Here is a 12,249-nt window from a genome sequence, read left to right on the forward strand (position 1 = left end):
CAGAGGTCACCGCATGGGATCACAGGTGTTCCGATGGATTTTCATTTTGCCTCCGAGTCATCGGCGTGTCCGCTGTGGGTTATTCAGGGAAAGGGGGACTGCCCGGGTTAACGAGCTCGTAAAGCTGCCCAGAAAAACACCACTGCAGTTCGGGTTTTGAATTCAGTTCTGGCGAATTTGTTCAAAGTTCCAGCCCGCTTTGTTATCCCTTCTCCGAGTGCCTTATCTATTTCCTAGATAATTTCCTCTTTCCCCGATTATTGCGTGTTTAGTGTGCATGATGCCGGGCTTTTTTTAGTTTGTTTTTTTTTGCTTCTTTTGCTGATGGGCAGCCCAGGTCTGGCTGGGACAGGGCATCTCCGCCGTCCAGCCTGGCCACGTCTCGTGCCGCTGGGCTGGGGCCGGGGACTGGGAAACCAAACCTTGGGATCCCACCTCACTGCAGGGGGAAGGGGGGGGGGGAGACATTCAGGCTTTTATTAAAGACAGGGAGAGAAATCCCTTCCCCCGTCGAAGCGATGCAGTTGGAGAAGTGAACAGTAAATTACACCTAACAGCAGCCAGCTAAAAGCTCTCCTCACCTTTCCCTAAAGTAGATGTTAATAGATGGGAAAAGGAAAGCTTCCCCGTGTCTGCCCAGCCAGTCAGCAAGGAAGCTTTGAAAACCCCGCATTACAGGGCTTAAGTGATTTAAAAGTAAGGCCGGCTGCTGGGACTTTTTCACCCTCATTGCGGGACCGAAACTCAGCAATCCTCGCGGAAAGGACGAGGACCCGCAGGAGGCTCCGTGAGGGGGCAGGAGCTCCTCCCGGGCCCGATCCGGCCAGGCGAGGCAGTGGCCCAGGCCCCGGGGCAGCCGCTCTGCTCCCGGATCCCTCCCTCCAGCCACCAAGCAAGACACTGCCCGCTTTTTTTTCTTAATCTCTTCTGGGCTTCCAACACTGCAATTAAATAAATAAGGCAATTGGGAAACTAGGGGCACAGCATCTTTCCCTGACATTTCCAGGTATAAATAAAAGCACACATACGATAACAATTATTAAAAAGCAAAGCGATCCACCCCTGTCTGTCCTTCCCTGGAAATGATCCACCTCTATCTTAGCCCTTCCCTGGAAATCACTTGTTTTGACTCTGTCGCGAGAAAGTTTCATTTCAGAGGACGATGGCGATGCGGCTCCGGGGTTGTTTTGCTATGTTTTATTTGATTTATTTTTTTTAGTCTGGGGGGGGGAGGAAGGACAGGGAAATAAATGACGCTTTTGTTTTTTAGGGATTTTTTTCCTTGTGAGTCTATGTTTAGTTTTAATTTTCCTGTATTTTAAAATAAACACGATGGCTGTCGCATGTTTGATCTTTGCAAGGAGGAAGTCTACATTGTAGAGGAATGTGCAGCGGTTGGGTATGAAAATGGGGTTGTGACTCACAGCTGCAGGCAGAAAAAAAAAAGGCGTTGTGGTGTCAGCCAGAGGTGTTCGCTCTAATAACTCAAGCTGTAAACTGTATCCCCTAAAATTACTTACACAATAAATCACTCCAGGGATTTAAAAAAAAAAGAAAAAAAAGAAAAAAAAGACTGAAAAGTGTAAGACAGGAGAAGTTACCTGCCTGAAGATTGCTTTGCAACCACGGGAATTAGAGGTTTAATTTTTCCTGCATTTCTCAATGTCAAATTGAGAGAGGTAATTGCTGTAGGAGCGCAGGACGGAGTCTACCGTGCTAATGCCATCTGGGCGTGCTAGGGAACAGCAGCCTGAACCGGCAGTGCAGACCCCACCTTACCTGCTTCACAGCGCATTTACCCACTGCCACAAGACCAAACCTTCCCAAAGTTGGTTGGCGAGTGACGTGATTCTGTACACCCTGAGGAAAAAAACATGGCGTTTCCCCTCTGCTCTGCACAGACAGGAACAGAGAAAACGAGAAAGGGAGCTCGCGGGCGAAATGCCTGCTCCTCCGCGGTAATGCCATTTGTCTGCGGCAATTAAGTGCTGGAGGTAAAAAAAAAACCCTCGTAGCTTTTAAGGAACTGGGATGATTCTTAAGAAAAAGTCTTCCCCTGTTTAAACTCGGCGCCTTGGTCCAGGGACCGGGGAGGAAAATTAAATACTTAAGGGGGAAGGGAAAACAGAAAGTTTAAAGCAGAACGAGAGAAGAAACGCTAGTGGGTCATTCACCAGGGTGGCGACGGGGCTGCATCGATGTCCTGATTTTTGTCCCACGTTTGGGCTGGTTTGGGAGCATCCCCCAGCAGGTCGGGGGCCGGCAGTGCCGTGGCGGAGAGGACTCTTCCCCTGCCAGGGCAGGAAAGTTGCTCTGGAGATTTGGAAGAAGAAAGCTGGACCACGGAAAAGAGACATCCGGGAGAGAGGCTGTGGGAGGTGGAGGGAGGCAAAAAGATTTACCTCCCCGAGTCTGCCATAAATGTTACAGGGGGGAGTCAACACCAATTAAAATCTGGACCCCGCGTTCATTAGTATTCATGACATAGGATCTAGCTTTTATGTTGATCTTTCTCCCCGGATCAATATCGCAGCAGCATGTGCCGGGAAAGAGCAGAAATCTGGTCACTGCATGGGGCTGACCTTTCACTCCCTCCCTACAGGTCAGAGCGTCTTCATCAAAACAGGTCAGAGCGTCTTCATAACCAGCCCCACCTAATGCAGCGCCAGCCCCGCGCTCATTAAAACGTAGGCTTCATCTCCGGGCTGCGGCTCGGAGGAACGGGAGGGGGGCGGCTGCGGCTCCTCACGGCGGAGTTAGGGCTTGAAACACGCACACCCCCCCCCCCAAACTCGGGATGGAATTGCTCTTTTCTCTGCCACAAGCTACTCCCTAAACCGGGAGCCAACCCGACCCATCTGCCTCCATCCTGCGAGAGCTCCGCCAAGATCCCGGCTCAGGTTATTGGAGCAGATCGGCCGCGGGGAAGCCCTTGCAGCCGGGCTGTGCGGAGCCGGCTCTCCTGGAGCCTGCCCCGCCCCGCCCCGCCCCGCCCCGCAGAGGAGCCCGCGCGGGGCCCACCCGCAGGAGCGGCCGGGGCGGGGGCCACGGGACAGTGCGAGGGGCCGGGGCAGAAGCAGGTTCCCCGGGGGCAACCTGAGCCCTCAGGGCTCGCCCCTGCCGGCAGCAGCAGCCCCGCTCCAGCCCGCAGCCTCCCCCACTGTCCCGCCCGCAGCCTGCCCGCCGCTCCCTGGCAATGCACGGATGACCTCCCCCTCTCCGTGCTGGGCCCGGGGGCAGAGGGGGTAGCCCGAGCGGCTCGGGGCCGTTTTGTGCAGACAGCACAAGCAGGGAGCACCCCCTGGTCCGTGCCCCCCAGGAGAGGGGCGGGGGCAGCGGGGCCAAAGCTGCTCCCGAGGGAGTCGTTGAAAAGCCATTTGAAGCGCTTGGAGGGCGGGGGCGCGGGGCCCGGGGAGGAAGCCGGGTCGCCAGGACGGGCCGCACGGCGCTTCCTCTGCCGGAACGGCGGCGGCGGCGCCCCAGTGAGGAGGGGGCGCTCCGGCCCCGGGGCCTCCAGCCTCGGTCCGGGCTCCTGCTCCAGGCCGCAGGGCAGGGCACCGCCTCGGCCCCGCCACACGTGCCCGGGCAGCTTGGGGGGAGGGGGCTGGAGCGCTTCACGTCTTCAGAGCCGGTGCGAGCAAAGCGCCAGCTGCAGAGGCTGGCGCTGGGCAGGGGGCGGCCCCACAGCCCCCGCGGCCGGGCGGGGGCCCAGAAAAGCAGGCTCACCCCCTGGGGCCTGGGTGCCCCGCAGCCCTCCTTGCTGGTCCCCGCTTGGCCCTGCTGCCATAGCTAGGGAATGAAAGAGGGCTGATTTGCTACAGGCCGAGGACTCGGGGGGGGGGGGCTCCTGCATTGCGTGCACACGGGGCTGGACAGCGGGTGTGCTGCCTGCTGCAACCCGCCCGGAGACTGCGGGGAGGGGGGGGGGGGCAGCAAGCCTGGTTCAGCCGCTCGCGCCCTTTGCTGGGCACCTCCGGGCTCTGCACTCGGGGGCAGCCCGGCCGCTTGCAGAGCAACACGGGGTGGAAACAGAGGGGGCGGCTGGGGGCAGGGGCAGAAGCGGGGACAGAGGAGCAGAAAGCGGGCAGAAGGAGAGGGCACGGCGCGGGGAGCAGCGGGGGGGCCACGCGGCGGCCCGGCCCTGCAAGCCGCCTGCGACCGCCGGGCCCGGAGCTGCTGCCAGCCGTGATCGTGCCGCGAGGCCCGGCCGTCGGTGGGGGTCGGCGAGGTGGAGGAGGTGGTGGCTGCCTCCGGGGCAGGCGAGCCAAATCCAAGTTCAAGTTCATGGCCAGCCTGGCGAGGTGGCGGGGAGGGGGGAGCCAATCTCGCGGCCAAGGCCGTCCTTTCCCCAGGCCCTGCGGGGAAAGGCAGCCCGGGGAGCCGCACCGCTTGGAGTGGCCTGTCGCTGCCGCCTGGCAGAGCCCGGCCCGGGGCCATGAGGCTGGGGCCGGGGAGAGCGGGGAGGGTTGTTTTCCGCTCCGTTGGCTCTGGGGCTTCGGCCTGCGGCAGGGATCTCACGCCGCAAGGGACGCGAGGCTGAGAGCGATCCGGCTGCAGCTCCAGCTGCCCGGGAGCGAGGCGGGGTGCTTGTGGGGACAGGGAAGGGGACCCGCAACTCAATCCAAGCAAAGTGCAACACCCCCGAGCCAGCGCAGAGATCCGAAGCTCGGCGAAGGCGCCTGACCGCGGGGTGAGAGCCCCGAGGCGGGATCTCCGGGGCCCGGAGGCTGCCTCTCTCGCTGCCGGCGGGAGCCGAGGGGAAATGCCTCCCATGCACCGGAGCCCATCCCGCACTGCCACATTGGCGCGGGGCTGCGGGAGGACCGGGCCTGTCTGCCGGGAGCTGAGGCCCGCGGGCCGCTGGGTGCGGAGCAGAGCGGGGCGCGCCGCCGCCTCCCGAGCGCATCCAGCGCGTTTGCTGCCGAGGCCGGACCGCGCTCGCTCGCTCGCCCCCGCCCCGGGGCCACGTTCCCGCTACTCCAGCAGGACAAAGAACTTTGCTTGGAGCTGCAGCCCCGGCCCAGCCACCCCCAGGCGGCGGAGGCAGAAGCCAAGGGCTGCGCTCGTTCCGCGGAGTATTAGCACGGGACATCCTTCTGTTTGAAGAGCCACTGGAGGACTTGCGGCCCCCACACAAGCGGAGGCGCGGAGGGCAGGCTGCGGGAGCTCCGGCCTCCAGCAAAACTTTGTTCCCTCCGAGAGGCTTTCCCGCTCCCTCCCCGCAGCCGCCCTTGCACCTCCCCCCCCCCCCCCCCACCGCCACCCGCAAAAAAAATCACGGAGCAGGGAGCCCCCGGCTTCCCGGCGCATCGTGGGCCACTGCCCTTGGCACTTAACCGCCGAAGGGGCAAAGAGCTCGGGGCGGGGAGAGCTGCGGGGCTGGCAGTGCCCCTGCGCTCCTTGCATGGCTTTGCTGCAAGCAGCGCAGCCACCGCAGGGCGCTCGGATGCCGCTTGGAGAAGGGGCCCCTTTTCGGCACTTAGCGCTTGGGCCAACTCGGGGCTTTCCAGCCCGTGCCACGATCGCTCCGATGTGCAGAGAAAGCTGCATCCTGCCCACCCACGAAAAAAAGGGCAGAGGATGGCATGCCCCCCCTCCCTACACACACTTTTTTTTCGAATGGCTGATTACTTAGCTAAGCCCCGGGGCTCTGGAAGTCCACACCCTGGGGTACTCCTCACCAAAACCTAGCGGCAAGGCAGAGTTAAACGAGAGCAGCCGTTCTTCTTGTTATCTCCCCTTGCAAACCCAGGAGACATATTGTAACCTTGTGCTTGCTTCTTGATTATTTCTTTAGCTCATTTTAAAATCACAACAGTCATAAAAATAATAAGAATCTCTGCATGCCTTTAAAAAGAAAAACCTCTGAGAGAAAATGAAGCTGATATCCTATCCTTTTGGAGGGCGTCTGGGCCTGTGCAAAAAAATATTTGAAGGGTCTTACAGAATGCACTTTACATTTAAAATGCCAAGCTTAAAAGCACCGGCTGGATATTTCTAATCCCTCGCTTTCCAGAAACGGGGCTGGAGACTCCCACCTGCAAAAATCAAAAAACCCACATTCACGTCAACATACAGATAAAGATAATTGTAAGCAAAGCAGAGGACAAATTGTAGTGGGTGCTGTCCAGAGGAAAAAGCCAAGGTCTCCTAGATATAAACTTAAATCTCTCTCTAAGGAAGGACATCTTCATAATACATTTGTAAAGAGCTCTTCTTGTCACCAGAGGCATTTCTGAAATGTTGTCCTTGTACCAGCATGTGATGTAGCCTTATTTTGTTTTCACTCTACGTATTTAAAAGGAAAGTTAAGGCCAGCTGATGGTATATAGGATTTCGAAATGTCACCTGAAGGGTTTTCTGCTATTTTTTTAACAAAAAAAAAAACCGGTTTTCATAATCTGCCCAAACGGAATTTAGTTCCCTAGAGGCGCGGTCCTCGATGCAAGAAAGCCTTTAACATAAAAAAGAAGCAGTGCTGCAGTTTCAACACGTTTTATTATATTTCTGTATGCATTACTCTCAAAACATATCACAAGAAAATGATGAAACCACTTAGACCTTCAAATAAAAAATCTGAAACAGTTTATGCTCACAATTGTACATATTTATAGTTAAGAAACATTCTTTATAAATACTGTTTCCTCTGTAGCAAGTTAATACCATAATTTAATTACAAATGGATAAATATGGTAACAGATATTTACAGGAGGGAGGGTGTTATTACGGAAAAAGCTAACGGCACGACGTTTATTTTCCTCACAATCTTCCGAACAGGAACTAACAAATCGAACTGGCAAAAGCACTAAAACATCACATGTAAACCCAGCTAACAGAAAAAATACATTCACAAGCGTTGGTGGTGGTGGTGGTGGTGCGTGTGTCTGAGGAACAGAATGGAGACTTTGGCACGGTTTGGTTTTTTCCCCGGTCTAGAGTTGAATGCAGTTTACAATCAAGTTGCCTCTTTAAAAGAACACAATATTCAATAGCACAATTACAAAAGAAACCAGGGTGGGTTTTTTTCTCTTCCACGTTACTTTTTTTTCTTTTTGTCTTTTTTTGTAAAACGGGTGAACTAAAAAAACAAAAAACAAAAACAAAAAACCAAGAGGGAGGGAAAGAAAGAAAAAGCAAAGCAGTCCCTCGCTCTCGGGGCGGGCGGGAGGGAGGAACTCAAGCCGTAGTTTACAAACGGGACCAACTTCTATACACCAAGAATCCAAGAAAACTCCGTTTACCGCCGCGCAGGAGCAGGCAAGCGCTGCTCTATGTACACGTCCCGCCGGGCCCCGGGGGACTCGTCCGTCGCCCTTCGCTCGGGAGGGCGGCTGTCTCCCGGGCTCCAGGACCCCTGCGGGTTGCAAGCCTCGCGGCGGGCTAAAAAGAAAGGCAAAGCGGGCCGCAGCCGGGCCCCGGGGAGGCCGAGCAGTCCGCCCTACACGTACCATTCGTTGAAGTTGGAGGAGAGGCCGCTGTGGCTGGCGCTGGCTCCGCCGCCGCCGCTGCCCCCGCCGCCGCCGCCGCTGCCCCCGCCACCGCCGCCGCCGCCCCGGTGCACGGCCGACACGGCCGCCGCCGCCGCCGCCGCAGCCGCCGCCGCCGCCGCCGCCGGGGACAGGTTGGCCGTGCTCTGCGTCTCGGCGCTGGGCGACACCAGGCCCGGCGGCGTGGACGACTCGTAGCCCGAGCTGGCGGCCGGGGACGACTCGGAGCCTTGCGGGGACGACTCGTGGACCTGCGGAGCAAAAGGCGACGGGGCGGGGTGGGCTGGGGGCGGCGGGCGCCCGGGGCCAGCCCCCGAAAGCAGGAGCAGCAGCGGCAGCCAGCCGCAGCCCCCCCCGGCGGGCCCTACCTTCATGTGCTTGCGCAGCGAGCTGGGGTGTGTGTAGGACTTGTCGCACATCTTGCAGAGATAGGGCTTGTCCGAGGTGTGCACGTGCATGTGCTTCTTGCGGTCGCTGCTGTTGGCGAAGCGCCGGTCGCAGCCCTCGAACTCGCACTGGAAGGGCTTTTCCCCTGCAAAACACAGCGGGGTTACCCACAGCCCGGCCCGGCTCGGCCCCGCTGCCCCTGGGAACAGGCCACAGGTCCCTTCCCCCCGCCCCATGCACGGGGGAGCAGCATCTGCCCGGCGCTTGCCGAGGCGCCATCTCTGCCACAACACACCCGGGGCCGGGCCTGGCCGGGCCCAGAGGCTGGCACCACCGCCCTGCGTGCGGATGGGCTGCGGAGGCCGCGGAAAGGCCCGCACCTCCCGGGATGCAACATCCTGCTAACCTGTAACCCTTGGGCCCGCAGCACAAGGAGGGCGGGGCGCCTGCAGGGCGCATCTTGGAAGTAAACACATGCACACACACATGCTCAGGCCCGCAGGGAAAACGACGAGCCTGCAAAAAGCCGCGGCTCATCCCTGCACATTGCTCCCCGGTGCCAGCCCTCCAGGCGCTCGGAGCGGCGGGAGGTGAGAAACTCCAGCCTTCCCTATTCGGAGGGGAAGCGCTGAACATCCAACTCCATTAGCACCTCAATCCTCGCTTCCAGCCGGCCATCCGCTCCGACACAATGCCTTGAGTGCGGGCACCTCATGCAAATACATTCCTTGAATTTTAAACCTTGTTAAAGCTCGTCTCGCACCTCGCATCCCTGCTTGGCACTTCAGGAAACAATGGGCCTATAGATGTGCTCCGGATCCGAGTCAATATTTAGAGTGGAAGTTGCTAAAATATTTGCCTGCCTTTTATGAAGCAGTCTGGCACCATCCTAGCTGGGAGTAGTAGCAAATGAATAATATATGAAGCAGGAGGATGCCTTGATTTTGTTCCTGTTCAGCTCACGCGATTTGCCACCAGGACGCGCGTCCTGCCCTTCTCTCCTGTCTGACCTGGTTTCTGTGTGTGCGCGCGACTGAGTGGAGCGAGTGTGTGTGCGTGTGCAAGTTCCTGAACCTCAGATCCTCTGTCACCTAGTACATAATTTAATAAACGGTGGCGAAACCACCTCAAGTAAGACTTTTTTTTCCCCCCTAACGAGGAAATTTTATTACCCTGGCTCCCTCCCATTTAAAATTTAATGGGCAGCCTTCCCAGGAAGGGACAGTTGGCCGCTTGCTCCGAGATGTATATCAAGCCCACATCCACGCATACACACGCCCCGAAACCAGGCGATGACAGTCGGGCAGGGAGTGCATCCTGCCCCATCCATGAGCCCTCCGCGTTTGAGCGGAATGAATGAATGCAGCCGGCCTCGCCTGGCACAGGGAGAGGGGAAGAGTGCTTCGAGCCTCGGCACACTTCCACGCTCCTGATCAGCACGATTAAAGGGGTGCATAAAACAGCCTTGCGAGGAGAGAAGCGAGATGTACATATATAGATCTAATAGATATAAATCTATGTAGATCAATATCTATATAGCTCGAGAGAGAGAGAGGTGGATAGATGATAAAAAATAACAAACGACAATAAGCTGACAACGATGGTGACAGTGATGATGAGGATGGTGATACCGACCCCCCCAGCCCGCCAAGGCCAAGCGTGGCGGGGTGGCGTGGCAGCCTGGGCACACGAGAGCCTGTCCCCCTGCCTCCGAGAGCACCGCATCGCCCGAGCGAGCAGGCCCCGCGCTCTGCGGCCGCGCAGCCCGTCTGCTCGGCATTACCTGTGTGCGTCCTTTTGTGGATTTTTAGGTTCTCGGATCTGGCGAAAACTTTCCCGCAGCCGGGGAAGGGGCATGGGAAGGGCTTCTCCCCCGTGTGCACGCGGATGTGGTTGACCAGTTTGTACTTGGCCTTGAAGGGCTTGCCCTCGCGGGGGCACTCCTCCCAGTAGCAGACGTGGTTGCTCTGCTCGGGCCCTCCGACGTGCTCCACCGAGACGTGGGTGACCAGCTCATGCATGGTGCTGAAAGTTTTGTTGCAACTCTTTTTGGGGCTGCTCAGCTGCTCGGGGTCGATCCACTTGCAGATCAGCTCCTGCTTGATGCACTGCTGCCGCATGTAGCGGAAAAAGGCCCCGGGGTGGTGGTGGTGGTGGTGGTGCGCTGCCATGTTCATGCCCATGTTCATGTTCATGGGGCCGTACTGGTTGTGCAGCTGCGCCGCGGAGTAGGGGTCAGTCCTGGGGCTAGAGACCTGGCGGTACTGGTCCGAGCGCGCGAAGACCTCCCCGGGCAAGCCCAGCCGCATCTGCCCGTTCAGCACGTTTTGCGAGGGGTGCGGGCCGTGCTGCTCGTGGATGCCCGGGAAGAGGAGGTGGCTCTGAGCGTCCGTGTGAGGGTGATGCAGGCTGCCGGCCGGCGCCCCGAAGAGCCCGTGCTGCCCGCCGCCCGGCGCCGAGTCCCCGAAGCCCCGGCTGCGAAACAAGAAGTCCCGCGTGGAGTTGAAGGGCGCCCCGGAGTAGGAGCCGACGTGCGCGGCGTGCGGCCCCAGCGCGGCGGCCGGGTAGCCCGGCGCCTGCGAGCTGAACGCCGAGCTCTGCCCCGGCGACAGGTCGTGGGCCCCGGGGTTGAGCTTGAAGGCGCCCATGTGCGCCGCCGCCGAATCCACGAAGCTGTTCTGCGCCGCCAGGCTCAGCTCCCGCTCCTGCATCTCCGCCGCCGCCGAGGAGTGGTGGTGCCGGGCGAACGTGCCCACGCCCAGGCCCGGGAACTGCGGCCCGGTGTCCAGCAGCATGGTCCGGCCGCCGCGCTCCGCCGGCCGCCCCCCGCCCGGGCACCACCCCGCCGCCGCCGCCGCCGCCGCGAGATCCAGGGAGCGAGGCTGCCCCGAGCCGCCGCCGAGCGAGCGCAGAGTCCGGAGCAGGCGGGGACCCAAAGTGTATTAAAGCAGCCGAGGCGGGGGCGGGCGGCGGAGCAGGGGGAGTGGGGAGAGGAGCGCGGGGAGGGAGGAGGGAGGGAGGGAGGAGGAGGGGGGCAGCCCCGCCTGTGCCTCGAGGCACGCGGGCACGCACACACGCGCTGCCGCCCTGCCCGGGAGCCCCGCAGCGCCCGCTGCCCGCTCCGCTCCGCCGGGCACGGGCTGGCCGGGCCGGGCCGGGCCGAGGGAAGGGGCAGAGGCGGGGAGGAGGAGGAGGAAGGCCGAGGGGCTGGATGCTGGTCAGAGCCCGGCGGCGGCGGCCGCGCTGGTTCCGGCGGGGCTGGGGCGCCACATGCGGGCTCTCCGGAGCTGGCGGGGCGCGGGGGGCGGGCACGCTGCGACTTCCTCCCGCCTGTCCGTCAGTCCTTCCGTCCGTCAGTCTATCTGTCTGTCTCCTCCGGGGTTTATCTCGGGGCGCCGCTGCTGCCGCTTTTATTTTTCTCGGCTCCCCACCCCCTCCGCTCCGCCCAGCCTCTCGCTCGCACTCCCAGACTGGACTGGCAGCGCCTCTTCAAACGCCCCCTTTAACAGCAGCGCGGTCATTCTCCCGGCGCCCGCTCATTGGCCGGGCTGGCCCCATCAATCCAGGCGTCCCCCGGCCCGGCTAATCGCGGCTCGCGCCTGCCGGGCTCCTTCCCGCCTCCCCCTCCCGCGCCGGCTCCGGCCAGCGGCAGCGGCGGCGGCGGCGGCCGCGAAGCTGCTCCAGCCTCCCCGCCCCCAGCTCCATCGCCATCGCCATCGCCACCCCGCCCCCCGCCCTGCCGCACGGCCAGGAGGAGAGGGGCTGCTGCTGCCACCGCGCAGCGCGCCCCAGGCTGGGGCTCGGCTTCCAGCGCGCATGGCGGGGGCTGGGGCTACTATTATTATTATTTTGGGGTTTTTTCCTCAGGGGGGGGGGGGTGGAGGCAGGGGGACACACGGAGCCAGGCTGCGCTTGGCCACTCGCCGCCTCCTCGGGAAGCAAACAAACAAAGCCCGGCGCTTCCAACACCAACATTTTTTTTAGTGGGGGGGCGGGATTGGGGGACTCGCCTCCTCACCCTCGGCCGGAGCCAGCCCCGGAGAGTCGGGGAAAGCGGACAAAGTCGGGCTAACGGTGCGACTCCATCTGGGGGGAATAGGAGAAGAAATAATAGCCCCGGCTGCTGAGTGTTTTGAACCACTTGTGCAGGGCAGAGGAATCAATCTGCATGTGGGTGTGCATCGCAGAGCAAGCAGAGGCGCCAGGATTGGCTTGTTTCTTTTCTTTTCTTTTCTTTTTTTTTTAAATGTCTCTTTCCCTTCCTCACAAACCAACCAAGTCCTGCTCTTTGAAACGCGGGTCCTTCGGGGGCAGGAATAAACACAGTCCCACCCGCACACATCCACGCAGAGCAGGCAAGTCCTCGTCCCCTCCC

At 60.3% G+C, this 12,249-nt stretch overlaps 1 protein-coding gene across 1 annotated transcript; it reads right to left on the reverse strand.

The window, feature by feature from the left end:
- Nucleotides 1-6,479: 6,479 nt before the first annotated feature.
- ZIC2 (Zic family member 2) lies at nt 6,480-11,349 on the reverse strand. The gene is made up of 3 exons (XM_059721104.1): nt 9,658-11,349; nt 7,856-8,019; nt 6,480-7,738 (listed from the first exon to the last, which is right to left on the reverse strand). Exons 1-3 carry the CDS (start codon nt 10,667-10,669, stop codon nt 7,439-7,441), a joined length of 1,476 nt encoding a protein of 491 aa, XP_059577087.1. The 5' UTR covers nt 10,670-11,349; the 3' UTR covers nt 6,480-7,438.
- Nucleotides 11,350-12,249: the final 900 nt, after the last annotated feature.

This window comes from Alligator mississippiensis, chromosome 1 (genome assembly GCF_030867095.1).
Source record: "Alligator mississippiensis isolate rAllMis1 chromosome 1, rAllMis1, whole genome shotgun sequence".
Lineage (NCBI taxonomy): Eukaryota > Metazoa > Chordata > Crocodylia > Alligatoridae > Alligator > Alligator mississippiensis.